A 26,669-nucleotide genomic window follows, 5' to 3' on the forward strand; every position below is an offset into this window, starting at 1 on the left:
AATCGATTCGAAAAGTTGCATATTTCATATCAATTTAGTTTTGTCCCATTTTCTTTTTCTCGTTCGTTCTCCATTTGTCTTTCGCTTTCTTTGCCATTTGTCATTTGTCTTTTAGAAAATTCGACTTTGGCAATAACATAAATTTTCAGCGTGTAAGCGAAATGCTTCGACAAAAATTGGTCCAAATTTGTTGTTTGGTTCGACATCCGATCAAATTGCGAAATCTCAATACAAAGTCGCTCGAATCAATTTTATTGCCTTATTCAAATGACGGATGCTCCGTATTCTGCTCCGCAAACAAACACAAGTATACACACACACACACACACACCCCATCTGATGAAATTTAAACTTCAAACAAAATATTCAACGGACAGAAAAAATAGTACCGCCAAACTTTTATTTATTTGCATTTCCTTCATTTTAAGATTTTCGTTCCGTCCCTTCCATTTGCTCGGATTGCTCTTTGCCGCTTCCGCCATTGGAACAATCCAAATTGAAAATGGACGATTTTTTAATCGCATAAATAAAAGGAAAAAAAATGCATAAATCATTTTCATATAAAACATCACACCCCATCGTTCTGAGACAGAGCATTCGTTAACCAAAGAGTCTTTCAAACACATTACAACAAAGAAAAATACGAATCCAACAAAACAAAAGAAATATTTTTTTCTCTCTCCAAAGACCGGGCATAGCAAAGGGATCGAAAGAAGCGACGGATTTATATTTATATTATCATATCATATCTCGACCCAATGCGAACAAAATGAAGCGCTTGCCAAATTATCCAGAAAAAGTTTTCGGATTGGTTCGATTGAATAACTTGGTTTAAACCCCGTCCAAAGAATCTTTTTTTCCTTTCTTTAACAGTTTGAAGAAGAAATTGCCGAAACCAAATCTAGTTTTGCACAACAAAAGTAAACCGAGCGGTGTAATGAAGAATAAAAATTCAAATTTGATCATCATTTCAAAGTCGGACGACATGCGCTATGCAAAGGGGAAATTTCGTTTCGTTAAATTCAAAACAGACCGATACATGGAACGAATAAAAAGAAATAAGTTTCTTGTTTTGGTATAATTTTATGTGCAGCCATAGATGCATGCGTTTGCGTATAGTTCTATACAAAATTAAATGAAAATGCAAATGAATCGAAAGCCGGGAGTCAAATGAAAATCAAATGGCAGAAAAATACATGTGAAGTGTAAGGCATTTAGAAGCGCTTGGCTGGCTGGCTGGTTGGCTGATTGGATAAAGTGCAGAGAGATAGAGAGTCACATAATCAGACGTTTAATGTTGAAAATAGCTTCTTTTGTGAATGAGCATAACGAATGTTGATGACACTTCCTTGTGTATCTGTTTTCTTGCATCAACGGCGACACTGTCACCGACTTGCTTGCTGAAACTCACAAAGAATAAATCGAAACGAAGAGATAAGGATTTGTTAGTGCCCACATTCTTCCCGACATTCTTTTTCGTTGGCCCAATTTCAGTATTTTTGTTGGTTAGTTACGTTGTGTGCGGTATTCATTTTTCGTTCGCTCGCTCACTTACTTTTTTACTATCTCTATCTCTCGTCCGCCCAACCGTTTTGCCGTTGCCATTTGCCAGATTTGATTGTATTTGTTCTGTGGAGTTGTTCTTCGAATGCAATGTGAGCACCAAGTTTTTTGCGAGTTTTTCTTCTTTTCATTTCTTGTTCTCGATCTCGTTTGCTTCACCGAACTGAATGAGCAGTGTAGTAAAAAAGTTTCTTCATCATTCGATAAAAGTGTGTGTGTGTGTTTGCGCGTGGATTGTGCACGGGTTACAGCAAACCGACTTACTTTTAACACTGAACTTATTGCATGTGTACTTTAGTATTTTTGTCTTGTTTAACAATATTGCCAAAGACAGTTTTTCACAACAACCGCAGCAACGGCAACGGCAAGGGCAACCGCCACTGTTGTGCTACAAGCAGAGAGTGGGAGAGTGTCTCGAGTAGCGGTGATGCATTAAAATGGATGAAAAAAATCCGAAAATGATACAGAGATAAAGTCACACAGAGATGAAAACGAAGAATAAGACGAAGAATAAGACGAAGAGAGGAAGAGAGAGAAAAAAGCCAAACAAACGATGAGAAATTTTCGAAATAAACAACAAAATTACGACACACAAGAAGAATAGCAAAGTCGAGGAGAGCGAAATGGCATCATCATATTTGTACAAAATGACGACGTTTATATCGCCGCTCCCTCTCTGTTGCATTGTGCCCAATCTGACCAAACGAACAAAAGTATGCACGCAGATAAAACGCCGAGGAAAGTTTAACTTACTTAACAGTCAACTTAAGCTTTAGTTGCGCCTTTGATCATAAATAAAAGCAATTATAAACATTTTGTTGTTCCATTTTTTCTTCTCTCATCTCTTCGCAGTGCTTTGCTTTCTGTTTGCAAGCAAAATGGACGTTTTTGCGTTGTTGTTACATAAGTGTGCGAACTTTGCGCTTGGCACGTTCATTCGGCTGACTTCTCGGCGATAAGGAGCAATTCGGTATTTCATTGCTTGCTGTGCTCCTGTACGACGGACGACACACACTGTTATTTGCTTTTTGTTTCCATTCTGTTTGGATCGCATGCCATTTTAATTTTCTTTTCACTTTCTTCGTGCCCGAAGTTTTTTTTTTTGTATTTAATCAGAGTTGTTGGCTCGTGTCACACACATTGTTCGAATACAAAGCACGAAAAATGAACATTTTTGCTGAATTGAATTCAAGGAACGTGCACTCGCAGTCTATTCACAGCATACAAATCAATGCACATCAGCGCCGTGTCGCCACAGCCATAAAATATTTCAAGTCATTTTGTTTTTTTCTTTCGCTCTGTCCCGCTCGTATAGCCGAATCCTTGTTATGTGATTTTTATTGCATTTCACAGTGATTTTTCTTCACGCTTTGTCGATTTTCTAATTTTTCCATTTGGCATTTCGCATGGTTTGTACGAACAGCAGATGAAGGCTTGACCAACGGAAGTTTTTCCACGATCTGTGACATCTGCGGAAGATTCCAAACGAACATCAACACCAATGTCACCAAGTTAAACAGATAAAAATAAAACTTTTTTGCTAACCAATTTTGTGGCTTCTTTCTGAATCTTTTGTTCCGATTTATAAGCGTCTTTTGTTTCATTCATCAGAGCAGATTTCTGTAGCGAAAAGTTTTTCGATTTTCAGAATTGGACTTTTGATGCAGACTTTTTTCTTGCTGGTTTCAAAAATGGTTAACGAAGTTCAAAGTGTCTGCTACGTCTGAGCGAAGTGCATTGAGTGTGTTTTGCAAGGAATTGCATTAAAGTGACCATTCCGGCTTTTTTACTTCGTCTTTCTTCTCTTTTGATTCTCTTTGCAATGACAATCCAAGGATGTCGACAGAGAAAATGTCACTTCGTTCTATTAAATTTTCAAATAAACATGTCACATTCGGCTAGCAAACAATTTTAAGTTTCCGCTTTTAGCTTTCAATGCGATTGAACGGCTCTTTCAAACCCAGTCAGTGTAGCAAACACACACATATCCACATCGGCATTGAAATCGCACGAAAAGTACCAACAATTTTGGATTTTCTCTACTTATGACGCAAAGCGGTCACAACACATATCTCGCGGCAGATTTGTTCAATTTGGTGTCGTTGTTGTTGTATGCTTGCAGAATGCATCAAAAATATCTGATTTTAACAACGGAGAAATAAACGACTGAAAAGTGGCTCCAAATTCAATTTGTTGCGATTTCACTGTAACACTAACAAACATCTATGTTAAATCTGCTCCGATATTTATTATTGAAACAGTTAGTTTTCCTACATGTCTGTATTCTTGTTGTAATAAACATCAAAATTTCACTAGCAAAATAAAACTATCTGATTTCCCAGCTGGCGAGGAGATGCTTGGCCTCTATTTGATTGTCGGTTTTTGCTAATTCCTGTTGTTCTTGGGTAGAATCGCAAACTGACTTCAGCATTTGAAAATGTAAGATATCTTTAGAAAAAGTGCAAAATTACTCGAAAAACTCATTTATGCCAAAATGGAACTGCGTGCGATAGAGAGTAAGAGAAAACACTTATAATTAAAATGCAAGTTCTTGATTTAATGGCACTTGCTGATGAAAGCGGCCGAGAACTTTTTCATTGTGCGAGGAGCGAGCGCCGATAGGAGAAGAAGCATCGTCATAATTTATTAATGAAAGAATTGTGTCACCGCACAGAAGGCATCTCTCCTGTTGTCGTCATCGTCGTCTATTTTTCTTCAAACAGACAGTTTTTTCATTTGTTTGGCATGGGCAAAATTCAAAGTCAGTCAAGTGACGTTGATTCCCTCTTTGCATTTCCTTTGATTACCAGTGACGTTAAAACTTCTTGGTCTTGGGCAATTTATATGGGCCAACATTTTGAATGAACCTAACTTTCTGTTCTTTTTTTTCTCTCTTTTTCTTCCTTCCTTCTTGTAAAACTGTGTCCGTAATTTCATTGATGCAAACTAACTTATTACTCTCAAATAGTTTGTTCGCCGGAATGAATGAATTTTTAAACTGGATCTAATGAAAATGTATGAGTGAAGAAGAACGGGCGTCGGTTAAGCGATAAGTTAAAAAATCTAACATTTCCAGTAGTTTCGTTATTAAATCACACTTCGCAGTGATAGCGTTGTAGAGCTATTTGTTTCTTTTTTTTTGTTGCTCCCTTGCTGCGTTCGGTTTTTTATGCTTCCGTCTCTTCGTTTTCACTTGCTCCCTTTCGAATCGTTGCTTTTAATTAATGAAAATTAGCTTTGTACGAGAAGGACGTTGTTTTGCGTCATGCTGCGCGTTCATATATCCATGCCATGAACGCAACTGCGAACTAAATTAATTGAAGAGTTGAAATAGCCTCTTCACAATGTAGCAGATAGAATAGGTTCGAGTTTATTTCGTACTGGATTTGTTGGCGAATCCGCGTTGGAAATGTTTCGCTGACCGCATGCATTTGGGCGGGCAATTTTGTTAATCATTGGCAATTTAATAATTTGCCAGAGAATTTTTGTTTGTTCTACGAATACGGCAAAAAAGAAAAACGCTAGCATTGTAACCACAAATCAGATGGACGGTTTGTAACCATAAATTGTTCTCGGATCAAATTCAAAATGACGCGAAGCTTATGGAAATGGCTCGTAAATTTATTAAATGACTTTATCACCAGTGAGTGGATCGCATTCCAGTTGAACGTCGTTAAAATTGTGTTATTGCTGATGATGTACCATTTTTAAATGACTCCTTGCGTCTCATATAAGTGCCACTATGTTTGTTCCACCGTGAATCCATGTCATTTTTCAGTGATAAACATCGAAATACGATCACCTAATGAATCGTGCACGTTACGGGAGAGGAAGAAAAAAAAACGCCGAATTTATGGCATTGAATTGGAGCCAACAAGAGAAAAACAATAGCAAATTTAGTAGTCACGCACGCAAAAATATCGACCGGAGAAAAAGAGGGAAAAAAAACTGATGAACTCAGAGAAAAAAAATAACATGAAAATCGAGATGCTTGATGATGGTATCAAAATCGGTTGGAAATTACGTCACATAATAACAATAAATAAATTTCCAACGTTTTATTCAACCATTTACGGTTTGATATTCTTTTTACTTCATAGTTCAGCAAATCGCCATTTCGAGCCATTTATATTGAAGACTTTTGTGTCATGTACTGAAATCCGGTGGAGAGAAAAAAAGTGTTCTGTCATGAACATTAGCTGCAATTGACTTCAGGCTATTCACTACTTCATTCAATAGCCGTCTATCGAACTTTGAACAACGAACTCTTTTTGCCTTGTATTTTAATCGTCAGACAGTCAGTCCTTTTGTGTGTAGAAAATGTTTCGTTTTCGCGTACAGTTTCTGATATCGTCGTCGTCGTCGTCATTATTATTTATACGCAGTCACAAAATGGGGAAAAAGCAGAATGGTGAACAGAGAAAAAAAACCAAATCGATGGAACAAAAATGTGTTCCGATTTCTTTTGAATGTAAATGTCGATTGCAATATAAAAAGCCACCAGAGTGTTGAATTATGATTGAGGATAAAATTGCAGAAAAAGCAAAACACCGTTTAGCGAACGACAACATGATAATGGCATACTTTGACTCTCAAACAAAGCACGTGCTGCACACAATCGATCCAGCCATAAATTTTTAATGGAAAATGGTAGAAAAACAACCATCGTTGCAATAAACGTATCGTTGCTTTGTCAGATTAGTCCACACCGTACCTCATTCGAGAATTAGATGGCTGTTATTGCCTCATATCACTAAAGCAATTTTACTAATAGCAAACTCGTCGCATAGAAATTCGATAGCTTTTCCCACTTTGTATCCGTGTTTGATGCATCCATAATGAAACAGAGCTGAGTGAAACCCCTTTAAATCATTCATTTTTGATGACACTTCGAAGGTATTTCATTAAACATCACGGGACCAGGACTTAATCGACACCGAACTGTGAGTGAGTTCAAAAACTACTTCACGACAGATTGTATTTTCGAGTGAATTTAGCGCCATTTTTCTACTGCAGCACCAAGCAAATGTTACGTTGATCGATTTAAATTCGTATTTTCGATCAACTTTTACACTTGTTATGAGTCTGAGTGTACAATTTCAAATTTGACTCACATATTTCCATTAAAAAACGAGAAAACTCATTGAAAAATGTGTCTGATCAAATTCAACTAAAACTGAATGTGAATTTTTCGTTGAGCATTTCATTTTTTGCGAACAACACCTCGTTCAGTGTATTCAGTTGAGTGTATATAGACAACTGAACAACACTAGATATGTATTATGTGTCACGTATACCAGTGTTTTGAGTTTATTATTTCGTTTCAATGCTTCAAATGCTATTTAATCAAAAGAATATTTCTCTCTTTCTGAGTTGTTCTCACACAAAATGACAACAACCTCATTTTATTTAAATTTCACCATGAAAAAAAAGCACAAAATTTTTCGTTTCTATAGCAAAATGCCATTCATTCATTTCGCACAAAATGTTTGACGAAGTGCGAATAGTGAGTATATTGAGTTTCGAAACGAGAAAAAGAGAAACACAGGTAAATGCAATTATATATGTTTGCACACGTCGTTGTCTGTGTGGAAAAATTGAATTCAGTCAGGTGGAAATCGTGATGTGAAGTGAATAAAAGGAAAAATCGACATCGTTGAGCGAATCTATCATCAAGCAACATTATTATATGAAAACTTGAAAATGGCTGCAACATGAACGAAAAGTTTTGGTAGTTTCACGTCGAGAGAAAGAGAGAGGAAATCGTATGCTTGAATTTTGCACAGACTTGGCTCATCATTGTCTCTCCAAATAGAAAACTCTCGTTCACATTTCAATTCGAGTTCTTGATGCAATTTCTCCACTACAAAAAAAATGAAACCAAAAATACATATTTGACGACATTACATCAAAGGGTGAATATAATCCCTACCGGGCAACGCAGCTAACTTCACGTTGATTACTACTGAAAACCATTGACGTATGCTTGTGATTGAAAAACAGACAAACTAATGTTAACCAAATGAAAATTAGTTCCAAAAAAAAATTGGAGAAAATATTTCCTGAAAGAGTATCTTTTCTACTTATATTTAGCCAAATTTAAAAAAAATTTGTAGGTTTTGTTTCGCTACAACAGTGTTCCAAAATGTATTCTTTTCAAAAACTTCATACTTCCATTATGATTAAACAGCAAATAGTTTCAATGGAATAAAATAAGACGATGTCTTTGAGCTGATGCTACATAATTCATTAATTTATTTATCGCAACGTTTCGGGTCTTTTCGACTCCATCATCAGGCGAAACTACAAAGAAAAAACAATATATATAAACAACTGAACTCAGTGAATCAGTTTTGGTTTCAAATCACATACAATTTCTCTTCAATTCAGTCAAACATTCGATAGCGATAAATTAATTTGTTTATTTTTCAATCAAAAGCATGCGTCTATCGCATTGCAAAGTGGCATACACACGCGTATGGACGCGACGATTAGATGCAGGAAATGGGACATATTTGTGCCACTTTGCGTTACAACTTACTGTAGTTGACAGGGCAACCGCTTTGAAGTGGCGCTGTCAACAATGTTGCCCCATTTATTCACACTTTGCATTACATGTTAATAGTTATTTTCATTGCATTTGCACCGATTGAATGCGCTGCAATTCAATTTGCAGCAATCACACAGAAGATGTGAAAATATTTCTAATGATGTGTGCCTCGTTGCTCGTTTGCAAATGAGGAATGATATATTTGTAGCGTTTCATTTTTGGTTGGACCGGTTTTTTCAACCATGTGTATGTGTATTGTGTATACGCGTGTATTGAGATTCCACACTTGCACTGTCTATTACGAGTCGCTGCTGCCTTGAATCGAAGTGACTGCAATTTTATAGCGAGAATAATTAATTTCGCATTGTAGTTTTTCGAGTGGAAAAGTGCAAATAAAATCAAGTGAATGGAAATGAATGCATTCGACGTCGACAATCAAATTAAATCCATTGCAACATATAGAAAACAGGGGTGCATTGAACCAATGACTGTTATTTGAAGCGGTTGTTGGTTTTCTTTTAGCCGGGTTCCAAATGCTTTCGGGGGATGGCGTTATGATTTTACGGTTAAAATGGAGTTTGTGATGAAATGTTGAATTTTTTTCGCACTTTTATTAAATTAGATTTCACCGAAACACATTCGTCTGAAAAGAGCTGTCACAAACAGAAAATGGTATTGCATTGTGTTGTGTTGAGTGCTTCTCTGTCTGTGCGACCAAATAGAAACGACAGTTGTTGAATGCGAGAAGGCGAGCCATGAAGCAACAAGAAAATAGCTGTGACATGACATATAAACCGAAGTAATAACAATGCGTCTGGTGGAAGAGAAAAAAAATTGGATGCCATCACTTATAAAACAGACGCATCGGACATGGCCGCCGACAACAAACTAAGTAGTTAACGAAACAATACAGTCGGACCGAAATAAAAGTTATTCCAGTCTTTTTTTCTCGCTTTGCCACCATTTTTCCCCTTCTGTTGTGCCGAAACGAATTCCATCCGCATTTGAAATGGGCACAGAATGGCATTCTGCCGAACAATGCCATTTGCAGCCAAACAAATGTTTGTGTAGCATTCAAAACCATTCGAATGAGCACACATCAAATGCGGCTGCGATACATTTTAACACTTCGGACACATGCACACATTCGGCATTTGCTCTCCATTTCCCTCTCTCGTCAGAATGATTTTCTATTCACTGGATTTCGGGGTGTACGAGGTTTTTATTTCCATCGCGGCATCAATTTTACTCTCGACCAAATGTAATTAACCAAGGACAAGAAAAACGCAAACATACTCAGTAACAAAAGTACACAGTGCACACAGGCGACAAATAACGAGAATATTGTTTTCAGTTGCTTTTCATAAATATTCAACCATTCTGAAAGTTGTTGCCTGCTTTGAGCTAGCACTCTCAAGCTCATTTTCGGTTTAAATGTTTGGTGGCAAAAAAAAAAGAATGTGGAGACTGGCCCTTTTTCTCTTGATGTTTCATACCGTCTGTCACAAACATAAAAATTGCAAACAATGCAGCGTTTAAAAATACACCAGATCCTTCAATGCTTCACCCTCAATTCATCTTACTCGGCCGTTTTTGAAACCATTTTCACTCCCATTCCTTCAACCACCCATCCCTCTCTCGCTCATACTCGGTGTCAGCCAGGCAACCAGATACATACATATATGTGAATTTATGACACACATAATATAAAATTGGAAAAAGTGTTGCCGAGGCGTCGCATTGTGAAAAATACGAATCATTGAAAATTCCGCTTTGCAAGCAGAATTCTCAACGAGATATAAAAAATGAGCAGCGTTTTTTTTTCTCTTGTTTACTTGGTACAAGTTGCATGTAAAATGAATTTAACTTGAGAAATAAAATATGTTAGTTTTTTACCAAATAAGCAATTTTGTGCGCGTCATTCCGAGTGCCGAATGAATGGAGGGCGTAATATATCACGCTGATTATGCTTCGATGATACGCACCGAATTTGTCTGCAATCTCTCGGCATGACGCAACTCCGAACGAATATATGGGTGTGCTGTGATTTGAGAGACATCTTTGTGTGAGTGAGGTGAAAAATGCAAAACATCAATATGAATCAGACACGGCACGACGTCAACGATAAAATGAAAATGATCGACACAGTTGATTGGTACTCTGCGTTTTGTCAACAGATTCGCAGCGTCTCAATTTTAGAATAAATTTTCTTTCGAAAAGTGCTATGTATAAAATGGAATTGACAAGTTGACTTATTGTTTAAAAAAAAAAATTGCATTCAGTGAGTGCACCCTCTGGCAATGTTTTCCATTCAAGCGCTGCATTTTAATTCGGTCTATTCCATTCGGTTGAAATAGACGAAAAAAAAACAAAACAAAAGAAAATCCGTGTGCTCGTTAGGTTGTTCGATGTGCACGTACAACTTGCCGTTGAAGAAGCGTGCTTTCGTGTGCAATTATGCTTCGAGCATTTTGTGGTGAACGAAATCGACATCAATAATTCAATGATGTGACTCTCTTACACAAATCGTTTAAACACGATTAACGTTACTTTTATTTCATCCCACGTGAATCGATTCGCAGCTTGGATCCTCCATCAACTTCCAAACTGAAGCGACCAAAGTATTCTCAAGTGACTCAGCACACAAGAATTAAGATTGAACGAGCAGCTCATCAACTTCAGTAGAGAGTTTGAGGGAGCAGTGCAAGCGATTAGAAAAAAATGCTTCAGCACGAATGTAAACAGAGATTAAACACATCACTCGCCGGATGCATCCACTTGCCTTCACGCACACCAAGAGATGGACAAGTAACGTAGTCCCCATGAATTGATTTGAACGGATCGATCTTAATGCGGTTTGTGCTGACTCACTGATTACTGATAAAGTGATTCAAATTAGATTCTTCTCTTCGATTCGATACCATTCCTTTCGCTCTCCATCGCAATTTAAAGTTTATTACGTAAAACTTTTCAACCAATCTCTAAATATAATTAAAGTTAAACGCATTGCAAATGTTATTTAAGCTTTTCCGCATTCTTTCGCATAAAGCGAACATCTTGGAATTTGTGTTTTCAATAAAGGACAACTTCTGTAAAGACACCGTCTCAATTTGATAACTTAAAAGTTCATCTGAACCGCATTTTAGAAGGGAGTTACTAAATGTAAAATCTGTTATTTCTATTTGCGCAAAGAATAAACTTGTTCTCAACGTCAATTCTCCGGCCAGACTCAATACTTTTCCTGTATTTTTAGATTGCAGTGAGAAGATCGTGTGAAAAGTGCTTTATCAACACGTTTCATAATTCACTTTCTCACACCATTTCTTTTTATCTATGTGGCGATACGAAAAATTCCCATCCGATTTGCATTATGCCATTGAATCCACAATTCCAAGCAAAAAAAAACACATACACACACACTCACTCACTGTGATGGATGGTTTCTTAATTTTTGCCACTGTGCTTTCGTTTTTCACGGTTTTATCTGGCACACAGTTAGAATGCCATAGCGTGCATTATGCTAATTACGTTTACGGAAAAAAACACACATACACATGAACAAACAAAAATGTACCACATTCGCAAACAAAGCGAAAGCGTTCTGTTGTCGTTAAGCAAACACAGACGCTAACATAAGCACATCGCAAACACAGGGAGAAATAGAAAGAGAAAAAAAATCGTAATAAAATGCATTCTCATTTAACTGTTATGCAATGCAAATGAGTTTGTCTGAATGAAACGAAAAAGTGCCATGTTTTTCCCAGGACACGTTCGTCACCTCTTCACTTCGGCACTGAAAGCGTCACCGAATGAACACTTTGCGCCACCCAATACGAGTGAAGTTATGTTGTCGTCGTGAGTATAACACAATTAATATGCATCTTAAATGCATTACATTCGAAACGAATAGACTCGAGTGGCTGAGGAAAGTAGAAAGTGTTGGTTTTTGTTGGAAAATCATGTTTTACTTCTCTCTCTCGCTTTCTTGCTCGGACTGTGCTCTTCACACTGACGCATGTTAAGATCATTAATATGGAAAATGTACAGCGTTTGTGAATACATTCAGCTCAGTCAATGACTTGGCTTTTCTCACCTTTTCTTTGCAAGTGTTTCATCGTATCTTGATAAGTTAAACTATAAATCAAAGAAATTGAAGACCAACACTGTAAACTGAGCTCATCACAGCTTTTTTTCCCTTCATATATTGCCATATCAAATTTTTCAAAATATAAATCGAATGACGTAGGATAAAATGTTTGGTGAGTCACCGCGTTTCCCCAGTGAAAGTATTCCATGTGTGAATCTTGTTCAAGTGGTTGGTTGGCAGACATTTGAATGCGAATGGGACATTTTACACGGGCGCTTCAATCGAACGTATAGGCAAAGTAGTGGTTCGTTATCGGATCACGTCTCTCGTCTGTTTTGTGCCATTTTTTGCGGTTACAACGTGATAACGAAAAAAAAACGGAGATTTGGTTTGCCGATTCCTTTGCAATGTGCCATGAATTTTCCGACTTATTCTGCTCACTTTTTCTGCTCTCTTGTTTGCTTTTGAGTGAAACAACCGATTCTGTCAGTGTCTGCAGGTGCGGAGATTTATTTTTTACCTCAACAGTGAATCAGTCCGCGAGTATATTTCTAAATGCCCCGGAATTTTGCAAAGGAAGAGGAAAAAATGAAGGCGCAAAAAGCGCTATAATTAACCAAATAGACCCACTTACCAAAATCAGAGCTAAGTAGCAGCGGTGTACATTTGATTTTGGTTTACTGACGATGGTGAAATGGCTGCTGGCGGTTTTGTCTTACCTCTCGTCTCTGCTTAATGATGGTATGGTTTTTGTATACATTTCCTTTTAGCATGTAAATTCATTTTGGACGCATTTTGTTTGTGATGCCCATGCCATTTCGCATCCTCAGTGGGATGCTCGCCGTTCAGGTGATTAAATCAAGAGAGAGAAAAATGAGCTAGAAATTTTCATTTCGGTTTGGTTAAGTGGAACCATGTCGACAACGGTCTTATTAAAATCATGTGAGAATCAGATGCGCGAAATGATATGGACATTTTTTGCCACTCATTAATCCAACTGACTTCAAAATAGTTCAAATTGTTGATATTTACTTCCCACCGGCCAGGCTCTCGTTTCAAACGCCTCGAATATGATTAATTTTTCGTGTAAAGCGTGCACACGACCATCGCATAAAATTTTCAAAAATTGAGTCAATTTTTCATGGAAGTTCTTTCTTCCTCTCTCTCTCTCTCTCTCTCTCACATGAGACCATGATGATGGTGACGTGTTTGCGATGGCTTACGAGAGAACGCAAGCATTAATCTCACTTTTTTACACCGGCATATTGACGTAAATGGCTGTATCCTTTGTTAATCGCGTTTTATGCGTCCACATTTACCCAGTTCGGTTGAGTGCTGTCTGATAAATATAATTAAGTTGATATACAAACCAGCTAATGGAGAGCAAAATGTGCGAAGACATAGCAAAATGTGTACATATCCATAACACGGCAAATGTTCTGGCGAAATTTGGAAAAAAAAGCAGCATGAGCACTGGAAAAAGTGCTTGAGCATATTTCATGGGTTTACGTGAATGCTGTTAATGGTGGCAACTCATGTTTTATGTGATGTTTTCAATGTACCACTTTTAAACATTTTTATTTTTGGTTTTGCGTTTTTTTCTTCAATCGGCTTTCAAATTGCACGTTGGTTTTCGATTTGAAGCAAGAGCAAACCAAATGCCGTTCCGCCGTTTGAAACGCTGGATTTTGCAAACGATTTATGGGCTTTTATCTCAGCACTGCTGAATCCCATACAGCGAACGGTATCAAGACGAAACACAACTGTTCCAAATTGAAATAGTTCAATAAATTTGTTTAATGGATATTTTGTTTATGAAATTTTAATGATAATCACATGTACTCGCCAAAAAAAAACAATATTTTCTTCGGCAGTTGCGTGCAAAAGCACCGGATTAGCAGCTTTGTTCGTTCGCCCGACGAAAATTCCGAACGAATGCAAAAACTGATAACATACTTCAATCGCTTTAAACATACGAGCCTGGTTCGTCGGGAGAACGGCAAAAAACCGATAAATAAAAGATTTTCCGACCGAACATACACACGTATGTGTGGGTGAACAGTGTTAAAATTATATTTATCACATGTGATAAAAACATTCCATCCTCCAGGCGAGAGAATATGACGAAATCCCATTCATGTTTTATTTAACCGGTGTTTGTTTATGAAAGGCCGAGGGTATCGTTATGAAATCCATTAAATGGAAACGCATTTGTTTAATCTAATTAAAACGGTGGAATGTGATGGTGTATGTGTAAACTCGTACTGATTTTTTTTTCTGCCGTTACCATCTTCTTCATGGCCGCGCAAATGTTGTTCATGTGAGTTTTTCATTTGCAGTAATCAGTAAACAAAAAAACTTGGCATTCATAAAAAAGTGTTTGCTTTTTCAAACAATAACAAATACATCGACAATCGTTGCGTAAACTCGTTATCAACATAGGCAGTGTTGTGGCCGGATCAAAAGCACATCCCACTTGATTGTGAGTGTTTCACGGTAACGAATGACCACAAAAAATATGAATAAATTGAAGTAGCATATTTTATTGCATATAATTTAAATTCAATCGAATCGGCAAACGATAGACTTATATTTGTTTGTTATCAAGCAACAGTCGAGGGTCAGTCAAAATCATTGCCATATGCAAAGAAAGAGCCGTAAATTCTGCAGTATTGCGAAATCAATTAATTATCATTTTATAAATTATGAAAATTTATTATCAGCTGTCCGCAGATGTCAGCGGTTAGCCACACTGCTCGGATCTTTGATTGTTAATTGGGCGTAGCTTTAATTCATAATTCACTTGCCAATGACAGGAAAATGATTTGTCGCTACATTTGACAGCGATGAACGCAAACATATAGCACTGTCGGCCAAAATACACTGCACCATTAAAACCAACGCCATAAATTTTTGTCATCACATCGGAAAATTCTAATGGAATTATTTATTCATGTAATCAACGAAAACGAAAATGATGAAGCGTGTTGACATACGAGCCACTAACTGATATTCAATTCAGTTCATATGAAAAACGTAGACTGTAGACTGAAACCAATACAATCGAATATCGTTGCAATGATTCGACGGTCAAACACAATTTATAAGTTATCAAATGGTTTGTTCATGAAGTAAATTTTAAAGAAAATTGCTCAATAAAACACCATTTTGCAGAAGGTACCGTTCGTTGTCTCCATTTATTTGCCAATCATAGCAATCAAAACAGCTCCCTGTTGCATTGTTGTTGTATCCTCATGTCGAGTGTAATAACAATTTCAAGGGTTTCCCAATGACTTTCATCTTAGTTGCACCTTCACCGATACATAAAAGCAAAAAACAAATAAATAGCAATCTCCAATCATTTTCCGTGCTGTAACTACCTTCCATTTGTTGGTAAAGTTTTCCGATGCGAAGCCATTTCGTTAAAAAAAAACAAACTTCATGGGGTTGTCGAGTATCTGTTCTATGATTGTAGAATTTGTAGTAATTGCTATTGCAAAGATCATAACAACTATATTTTCACACACAAATCGATACGGTATCAATTCCTCAGGCTACTTGTTGTTTTCCATTCAAGTTTTATCGGCTGAAATGTAAGTGAAAGCTTGTGTATGTGTGTCTCTTCATCGGTTCGGATATGTAAAGTGCATATCTTTGGCATGGATTTCACATTCCGATCGGGATGAATGGATGGAGGAATGGCAAAATTTAATGGAAACAACGAAAAGGCAAGTGCGTACACGATGTATGAGGAATTTGCCTTGGCTTCGATACCGTCGCGAAAACAACATGCAAACATGTCATACATCACATATTCATCATCGATATGTGAAAGGAATATTTTATGCTTCGAAGAAGAGTTGAAATAAGGTACGAAATGAGTATAACGAGCTAAATTTGAATGAAGATTGATGTACTAAAATGAGCCCATATACATGAGACACTTTGTCGACACGATGGCAAATTCTATATCCAACAAAGCTGCGTAGTTGAATAAAAAAAAAATCACCGACTACAAACAGCATTACCTGTCATCACTGGTGCCATCGAACGGAGCTCGAAATAACAAAAACAAATAAGAATCAAATGTGACGTTGAGTTCACGGTGCAGAGACATGTCATCCAATGCACGTATCCATCGCAAAATTCGAACGATGATGACAGAGTTGAAATAGTTGCTATATGACTAAGAAGAAGCCCGAATAAAATTGTGATATTTGTTATATATAAGAGTGTCGAGAGCGAAAAATGAAATAATTTACGCCATCAATTGTTACGGAAAATGTCTTGGTATTGCAACATCAAAAGCAACTCTTCGTTTGTAGCATCGTGCCAAAAATACTGGGTCCCAAAATATCATAAATAGAAGTTTCCAATTCACCGATTGTGAGTAAGTCTTATATAACTCGCTAAGAAACGAGTTTGTTTCGTCAATTTTCTTTTCACTGAAAATTCTTGTTTATTTGTTTCGTTTGAATTATTGAACTTTCGTACAACCCTCCGACTGTTGTTTTATCGAAAGAACTGTGTGTTAGGCTCTTCTATCCTATCTTCCTCTCTTTTGGAGCCTCGACTTCTTTAGTAATTCTTTGTTATTGGGTTATGTTTTTGTTTTTGTTTTCCCATTTTTCAACGAAGCGTACGCTAGCTTCAGTCAAGGTAGCTATGTTCCATATCTCGAAAGTGCTGAATGTTCAATGATTTAGCTATCGATTCTATCCAATTCTTCGATCAGAAATCGACAATAACGACACACACTCAATGCCAATACTTTGGAATGAGAATGTGAAAGCGAAGACAATAAAAATGGTACACGAAATGAATCGAAAATTGATGTGTGTCTGATGCAATGAAATACCACGGTACCGCCATTTCGAAACATTTGACAATGATATCGACTGACATGAATACAGATACCGAAGGCAATCGGAGACATAACGTCTGATAAAATGAACACAAATAAAACCGGCAAGCGACAGTCAGGCAACATCGTGCATCGAAACAGAAAAAGTGTAAGGAGCAGTGCACGGGTCGGGGGGGAGAACGAGCGACAGAGGATATGTGTGACATTTTCAGTTCGATTTTACATTTCGGTTGTGATCCTTGTTTTGTTTAGTTGTCAATTTGTAAGCGAACAAATGGCGACGAGCGACACAACAACAACAACAGCACACAGACGAAACGTGCACGTTCTCGTTCGATTGCTGGCACTGATATTGATTATTATCAAGTCAGAAAGAAATTCTTACGATTTGATTTTACTCTCGTTGTGTCGCAACATGTTACTTGTTCGAATTTGTGTTCTATCTTTCGATTTTTGGATCGAAACAACTCATATCCAATGAATGTGGTGGTTATTTGTTGGCGATATGCTTTTCGAATCAGTCGCAATCACTATACTTAACCGGTTTGAGTAAAACAAACAAATAAACAATTGACTTTATATGGAACGAACACTTTGAATGAACCGCTTATCGAAGATGTTGTACATGACAATGCAGAAAAAAAAATAGAACGAGATGATTGCATCTATGGGGGGAACTAAGACGAAATAACATCGCAATTAACACTCCATTTGCGTCAAAATCGACCCGAAGTGATTTCGTGCTTCTTGATTCGCCATTCAGAATGCATTGTAAAAAAAATATCACTCGCTCTGCCATCTCGATTAAAACAATGCACAATGTCATCGCGTGGTGCAAATATTATTTTGAAACTCAGTCGACTGAATGAGAATGAAGCCATTTTTCTTCTTAAATATGAAATTCTTCAAGTGGAATGCAGACGTGTGTTCTATGCACGACTCTTCTATCGTATTGTTGATGCTCGACGAAAAACTTTCGTAAATATTTAATGGGAACGCAGTAAGTTGAGTGCAGTGAATCGAATAGTCTGCTGGCGCATCTGAATGAATGAAGCATTGTTTGCTATAGTGCTTATGATTTGCTTTGCTAAGCGTAGCTCTTGTCTCGCCAAGTTGCCATGTCATTTCAATGCAAAATTCCGAATTATGAATGTTGAATGTTAACTGTGATCGGATGCGATTCGCGCACACACAAATAGTGTTAACGAGATGTGTGTTTAATTAATAATTATTATTTGAAAGTGATTGCGATGGAATTAAAACCAGCATAAAATTGGCTCATGTGTTGATTGTTTTAATCTCACTCTTTCTCGTTTTGCGTACATCAAGCATGTAAAAAGAGATATCGCGTGCATACGATCCCATTCACAGCACTTCAACTGCATATTCAATTATGTCAATTCGCACAGTAGTCATTTTCGATTTCATCTTGAATTGTGTAATAAAATCACAAACATATATAAACGTATAAAATATTGAGATATAATGCCGCGTGCGCACTGCGCAGTGAAAACGTGGCACACGCTTCGTCATAATTTAATTAACATTTGTCTCCACAATAGAGACATCAATTTGGTTTGCTCACGACATTCAGTAATTTGTCGGATTTTAACATTATTCCAATGGAAATATATGCGAGCGCGCTCGATTTGGCGCACATTACGAACCACGAAACCATTTCGTTGTGAAGTGGCATTAAATATGTATAAGCCACAAGACGCAATGAGTTTTAGCGGTGGAAAAGTGAAGACAAATTCAATTAGTTTTGCAAATCACCTGGTTAGTGGCTTTCAGTTTTTCTTTCACATTGAAGAAAATTCAACGAAATTCGGTGGCATAAACATTCGAGGCTATGACATCAAGCGTAAACGGATTGGCTTTATATTTGTTCAGTTCGGCAAAATATACAGCAAATATTCCATACGAATGATTCAAATTCAACTCGCGTGATGCCATTGCGAGATGAAAATATTGTGCGCAAATGCGAACAAAAGAGTGAGTGGTTGGCGTGGAAAATCTATTATCCTCGCAATTTTTTTCTAGTTGTCTGTTCGCTATCGCTACGACGAAAATTGCCCCAATAAAAAAGTACAAGAACTTTGCCTCAGCATAAAATTGATGTAAAAAGGCGTAAGAAGACGTAAGGACGGTCAATGGTTTTGCGGTAATTAACAACTTGGTGTGGATGCTTATCAGCGTGCTTGCCACGATTGTCACGATTCGGAGATACGTAATGTAAACAACAGGCGCCTTTCTGGACAACGGCATCAGCATCAGCACCAGAGCTGTATGGTATCACAAGTAAATGTTCGTAGTTGTAAAAGCAGCGAGCACAAATAATAATACGGCACGACGAATTGAATATTTATCAAATGGACACATCGCCGACGTAATTCCATTTGTGACAGTAAACCAAATGAAATGCCAACACACGATACGAATAAAATGGGCAAATAACAAATTTTATGGTGAATAAAATAAACGCTAAGCCGATGAATGGCAAACGGACACTGGAAAAGAATAGTGTCGGGAAGGCACACACAAACACACACACACATCACATCAGAAATTAAATAAAAACAAATTTTAATTAATTTTTCGCTTTTTTCTGTTTTCCACGAACTGAATGCGTGAGACCGCAGCCAGCAGAATGTTTTGGGCCAAAGTGAGAAAAAGTAGATTCGCCCATGAGAAATTGTTAAATGGCATTTAATTTGAGTATTTCTCGAGTTGAAAATGGGTTTGCGCTCTATTCTTTCTCTCAATTTTTTTCTTCTGCATGCATCGTTATTTGGTTAATGTTCTTGGAAATTCTTTATTTATCATGCTCGTTTCTCGCTTCTTTTTTTTCTACCAATTACGTTAGTTCATCGAAGAGCGCCGCACACACATGCGACGACTTATTTTGGGTTGTGTTTGTGGCAAAAGAAGTTTACGTGCTGTCGAGCGCAATGGTAATAAAGCGGATGCGACTGAGCATTTTTCCTCCAAAGCATTTGAATGAAAAAAAAAAAATAATACGAAATAATAGCCAAAGGGACGAAAATCCGAACGACCAAAAGCAGCGCAAAGAAATTTTCAACTAAAAATGCTGCTTGAAAACAACAGAAAGTGAATGGCAAAACTTTTAATTTATAAAATGCGGTTTTTCACCTCCCTTCAGACCCGTCCGCCTTTTTTTTGGCGAGCAGCCATCGCTAAAAATGTGTTTGGTGTGGTTGTTTTTTTTCCGTTGTTGTCTAGTCGCTGTTGATCTGTTTTAATCATCATGGCGGTTGTCGTGGTACAGCAGAGAGATAAGTACAAAAACCGGCGTTCTTAAGAGCATACACCGAAAAAAAAATGCGCGTAGATAGACATAAAAAGCAATTAAAATTCTTTTATTTTTTCCCTTTGCCATTTTGGAACAGAAAAAAGCGTTCAAAACAGTACTGTGGTCGTTGTTGTGGAATCAACTAAATGAATGTTGAAACATGAATATAAAAAGTGCATCGAAGTAGATGCAAGGAAGATTTTAATTGCGAAAGATTTGGCAAATTAAAATGGAATTGTTTAAATGCTTAGTAAAGAGTTTTCAGAGGTAATTTCCAATTTAATTCAACACAGAAGCACAAATAACAACGTGGCGCAGAAGATTTATTTTGTATTGAAATGATACGAGCAGATTAGACAGACGCTTAATAGTGTTTGTGGTTTCCGTACCCACATGATAAGAATGCCATTAAAAACACAACTCACCTGTCCCATGTTGGTGAATCCGTGCTTCTCTGCTACATCATTAGCCATATCAGCACCGTTGGGAATGTAGACGGCAAACTCATTTTGATAGATTGGCGGTCGTTTCGATTTACGGCCGCCGCTAAGCAGTTTCTCGAATTCGGCATCGTCCGTAACATTATTGAAATACTCAAAGTCAATAATCGGCAATTCGTCATCGATCCAATTCACAACATTCGCGTCAATAGCAGCAGAAGCATTCAAATCGCCATTTGTAATATTATTTACACTACTTTTATTTTGATAAATACTATTAAAACTATCCCTGCTACGTGCACCAATCACTGTTGTCGTTTGGTCATGTGATAACAGTACGATAAAAAACAAAATGACCGCACTCACGGAATGCGGCGTCAGTGTTCGTTGATGTTGATGGGCGAATTTCTGATGCGGCAGCCGATTCGGCACACCATCTGAATGACGGCGGCCTTTCCATCTCGTTCGACTGTGATTATGATGTAACGGATGGTTGGCTTGTGCAACACTATGACCTTGACCAAATGTTTCGTGGTTATTGTCGCTGCATGGCGACCGCTTTAGCTGCTGATAACATCGCTCTATCGATAGACTTTCGACAAATTCACTAAATTTTGGTACATTATCTAAGAAATTTGAAAACAACATTATCACGCAGATTAAATACAGACCACTTTATCTGTATTTCCCTTGAATTTTGTGAATATCTTGAGCTTTTGTTTTTGATATTTTTTTTTTTAATTTGATTTTTGTTTTGTTTTTATTCAACACTACTTTTTCGGATCAACATTTGTGAGTTGATGTTATGAACTTTAAGTTATAACCACAATTCGGAGAGAAGAAATAACTGATTGTTAAACGAAAAATTTGGAGAAATTCTCACTAATAATTGGATTTTACAGTGTTATTTATGGAATGAAAACGGCGATGGAGATAAACTTAGTGTTACACTCATGTCTGTTGTGTACATTACAAGTGGTCGCTTTGTGAAAACCTGAAACGAAAAAAGAAGAAGAAAACATTAGAATTAATTTCCACTTTTAGTAGCGCTTGATCAAAATAATTTATTACTACTCTGGTAGTTCAAACATAAAATTCATTTCCTTTTATCTTCATTTCGGAGTCATTTCGATGTATTTCTAGGGCGTAATAATGTGGTTCGAACGAAACAGTCAAACCGTACTCCATTAACACTAATATTACTAATGAATTTAGCTATTTCACTCAGTGTCTAGCCCACAGCTCGGCGAAGAAATGAATGGCCCAAAAGTAAAATCTCATGTTTTTGGGCGCCACATCAACGCTCAGACTGAATAAAAACCAAAACACATTTTATACATTTCCATCCATAACTGTTATCTTCATTCCATATTGCTGCACTGCGATGCGAGTAGATTTCGAGGGTGACCGCATCGTGGTGAGAATGAATTCTGAATGATTTTATGCGAGGGAGTGTATTTCATTCAGTGCAGCTGTCTTGTTGTTTAGATCTTCGAAATGGAAGTAATTCAACTGTTTATTTTCAATTTCTGAGCCACTCTTGCAACAGCCTGAAGAGCATTTACACAGTGAGAAATTTCGTGATGAACTCATCAATTTTTTTTTGTAATTAAAAAATGGGACGAATCGTTGGAATTTCAGCGCTGAAGTTCAAAATTGGTTGAAAATAAGGTTGAACGGAACATGTATTTTCATTGACAGGTGCTTCCGTTTCGTTCGTGCAATCTTTAATTAGAGGTCTGTAATTTATTACCAGCTTATCAACGTTGCCGATATCAACGGCATTGGATGAAACATTATCTGCATCATCTTGTCGAACAAAGGGAAAATTTGAGATTTTTTTTTTTTAATTAAATACCAAAACTTGTCGAAACCTGAATTTTCCGTTTTCTCCGAAACACCTGGAGCAGAACCCAGATGAATTCCAAATCATTGACAGAATGAATGCGTCACTGTGTTGGTGATACACAATGAAACTTGAGATTAACAAAGACCATTCACTCAATTAAAAGTGTGTTTTACGTGGAAAAAAAAATGGCCCATCCAAAACGTTTGAACAATGGATCACGAGTGTCACAGACTTTGTCACTTATTCTTCATAGCAATATCAGCATAAAATGAAACATCCCGAACAGATGGGATGATGGTGAGGATGTGCAAGGGCTTTATCCATCATCAGATGAGAGGCACGCTATTTTACTTCCGCCAAAAGGGCTGTTTGCCATTTTTCTTTCTCTCTTCTCACAATTTGTTGTTTTTGACAATTTCGTTTTTGTTTTTTTTTTTCTTGACGATTTTTTTTCGCTCGTGAAAAAGTGGTTCAAACATTCGTGGTTCAGAAATTTTTTTGAACCTCTCCCTCCTCCTATGTCATTTGAGTTGCAAAAAAAAAAATTTGTTTTGAAAAGGACCAAAGGAAAGAGATGTTGCCTCTCATCCCGGATACTTTCTCCCATTTGCCTCGTTGAAGAGATTTGATGTTTTCCATTCGTGATTTTACAAGCACAGTGGTGTCTAAACCAACAGCCTTTTTATGCATGTGCTGTGTGCACTTTTTTCCTATATTTTCGTCCTTCTTTCTCCAATTCTACTTCTTCTTCTGTTGGTCAACGTTTTGGAACATTTGAATTTGTAGCATTGACGGTGAAAAATATCGAAACGAGAGATGCTGAGAGCATGGACCCATTCGTTTTCGGTAGCAAAATGCTTTGGGTTTCGTTACCATTGTAACCACGATATATCTATATTTGACGATTTCGACCGAAGACTTTTGCTCACAACATTGCAATCCAGTCGGAATGAGCGTATCCAAAAGCACCAATACGAATCTTCCTGCACGTGGTCTTGTGTTATTTGCTGCACGTTTTGTTTCGTATTTCTCCCTCCGTTTTCTATTATTTATTACTCTTTTTCACCACAGTTGCCCAATGTGCGATCTTCCTTTTTTTCTGACTCTCAGATGCATTTTGCCTTATTCGTGCTCCGTCTCCTGTATGATTTATTGCACATCAGAGCAAGGAGAGAATTCATTTTTAATAAATTTAAAAAAATATGTTGATGCTTCTGTGATTTCATATAAGCTGTATCTGTTTCGCTGATTTCGCTCGCATTCGAGAAATATCATCCGGAGAAAATCATGGCAGAGAAAAAGAAGAAAAAGAAGAAAAAGAAAAAGAAGAAGAAGAAAAGGAAAAAACGGAATGAAATATGCTGGTAAGTAGTGCTCAATGAAATGCATCAAAAACCTCATTTGTGGAAATGTATTTGGAAAATGAATGAAATGAATCAGATGAAATATTTTTCTACGAGAAGCCATCGAAGTCCACCCGTGTGAAAAAATAGTAACTGAGCAGTCAGTTAACTAATTTGGGACAAAAATGACTTACTTTGATCGACATTTCAGTACAAAGTGTAGTGTAAGTCTATCATAGTTGACTGAAATTATTTGAAGTTACAATTCAATCTAAGTTGCTTCATTTGGGGCCAAGTGATTTGCTTAGGAAAAAACATAAATTCAATCAAAAAGTCAGCTGAAGTTATAGTGAGTCAGTCATTTTTTTTCACACGGGCATGCTATGTTTGAATAAAGCAGAAGAAAAACGGGATAAATTAATGTAGCACCGATGAGTGGATGACTAATGTGCATGTTTTCATTCTTACAGTTCGCCGGCAATATTATCTCTTTGCTTGGATCAAAAAATGTCTGGACTTTTTTAATCAAGAAAATCTACGGGGTCCGTTTGCTGAGCTGTTCACTCCGTCCGTTTTTTTACATCACGAATTAACTCGAGCATACAGGAAAAAATTGTACATCACGGAAGTTTTGATGAGCGAGCCCAACGAGGAATGCAAATCTAACCAATTACATTCTGTACTTACAAAGTTTTTTTTTTCCGAATTAAATTCTTCTTGGTGAAAATGATTTATTATGATATTCCATAGTTTCATTGCTGTTTCAGTCCAATTGAAATCGTTATGGCTTTGGTTACTGTTGGCGAAATTAATTTTCACGGAATTTTCACCAACAAAACTGAAGTATGAATTTAATTACATTCTTTCTGAGTTTGTTCATGGAATTCCATTTCCTTGCTTGCAACTGATTACAATTCTTTCAATTTTGATTCGGCGGATGAATCAGTTGCTATATAGTAGTAGCAAAAGTCCATGTCATCAATCAAGGGAAAGTGGAGCCAGTGAAAATTCTTAAGGCATTTTTCTCTAAATATGGCGTAAGAATTCCAACTTTAGCACACTTTTCAAAATCAAGACAACGTTTTTCGAGTTCCAAAGACTCATATCTCAATAGACGCTCCCATGGTGGAGTGGTTGGTCTTTGGGTTTTCTTTTGTGTATGCAGGAGAATTAATAAAATTTCAAGGGAAAAAAATGCGGGTGTACACTGTACATAAGCTTGTAAAATTGTTCGAGCATCGTGAGCAAAGTGCAAAAGGTGTCAGACGCTAATTTTGAAGTTGATCGATTGTTCGCCAATTATTCACTGAGGGCTGATTGATGTTCGATTTGGCCCCTCGAAAATGGATTTCCTTCCAATTTATTGCTAGGAACAATGCACATCAACTAGCGCCGTAAAGACTAATACAAGCCGGTATATCAAGTAATATCAGATGAAAGATGATGCTCGACCATTTTGTGCAAATCCATCAATGTTCAAATCTACATATATTTTACTCATGGATAGGAACAAGCAAAAGCAAACTCCCGTGATGCTTTTCCTCTCTTTGTTCGAAATGTCATTTAATCGATGAAGCCAGAGTTATTTTCAAAACAGCTTCAAGACATCGATATAAATAAATATGCATAATCAATAACTTCTCGCACGAATGTAGAGTTTGTTGACCCAAGCAAGGTAATAAAATCATAATACGATTTTCATTCAATATTTCAAACGCAAACAAACAAACGGATTAAATATAAATCTTGGAATTACTTGAAAATCGACACGGTCGTTGTTTGCAAACTGAAAGAGGAAATTGCGATTGAATTGAATCGAAGCCAATAAATTCACCATTCTTTTCCTGTACCATTTACACAATCGACTGGATCACAAGCTCCTGTCATATTTTGTGTAATTTATTGTAAGCGATTTCGTTCGAAGCCAACGAAAGTCAAGAAAGCTAATGACTTAATCTTAATGCAAGTGTGCGATCAATATAAATTAAATCCTGATAAACGAACACATTCGGTTGCCAAGTCTCTGATAGCGTGAACTGCATACTGGGATGTGAAGCGCATGGAAACAGATTTCGATGTAAACAATATATTTATTACTGTATGAAATCGATAGCAAAAATATCGAAGCATATATCACAACAAAGTGGAAGTATTTCATAAAATAGGTCAATAGAAGAAGGATTGTAATTGTTGTTCGGTAAAAGTTCGAGAATTCTGTCGCCATGTTTATTCAAGACGAGCTGTTGAACTAAATGTATATAAGTATATATATATATTCACTGCGGAAAACTTCAACTTGTAGTTACAAAAAAAAAACAATTAAACAAGTGAAAAATCTGAAGAGACATTTTTTGTCATTTCCAAGTTAATTTTCTATTTTACTGAAATTTGCTTACAATTGTTATCAGTCAATGCATTTATTCTCAAGCTGATGTTTGCAGATGTTTCTGGGAATGGTTTTTATGTGCTCGTCATTTAGTTGTGCCCATAAATAAATCTGGAAAAAAGATAAAGGGATTCAAATCAAGCATTGTAGTTTGTAATTCTTTCATTTCTGCAAAGGGTATTGAATGCGGTTGTATTCGAAATTGTTTGTTCAATATTTTCACATCGTGAAACTTCTTGAATGGAATCAAATGCGTCATATTTATTTGGATCGA

At 36.9% G+C, this 26,669-nt stretch overlaps 1 protein-coding gene across 7 annotated transcripts in view; it reads right to left on the bottom strand.

The window, feature by feature from the left end:
• The window catches only part of LOC129579249 (furin-like protease 2), a 207,143-nt gene that overhangs the window by 101,629 nt on the left and 78,845 nt on the right, over positions 1–26,669 (bottom strand). For 3 of the 7 annotated variants that reach the window (XM_055469129.1, XM_055469160.1, XM_055469121.1), the window contains exons 3-4: positions 26,406–26,506; positions 20,803–21,811 (exon numbers count right to left, since the gene is read on the bottom strand). In XM_055469129.1, coding sequence (XP_055325104.1) covers positions 20,803–21,465 — 663 coding nt within the window. In that variant the 5' untranslated portion in view covers positions 21,466–21,811; positions 26,406–26,506. Of the gene's footprint in view, positions 1–20,802; positions 21,812–23,595; positions 26,507–26,669 lie in introns of all 7 variants that reach the window. The other 4 variants (XM_055469167.1, XM_055469138.1, XM_055469175.1 and 1 more) reach the window with 2 other exon arrangements.

This window comes from Sitodiplosis mosellana, unplaced genomic scaffold (genome assembly GCF_009176505.1).
Source record: "Sitodiplosis mosellana isolate CC-2019 unplaced genomic scaffold, AAFC_SMos_1.0 Smas_scaffold_1, whole genome shotgun sequence".
Taxonomy (NCBI): Eukaryota; Metazoa; Arthropoda; class Insecta; order Diptera; family Cecidomyiidae; genus Sitodiplosis; species Sitodiplosis mosellana.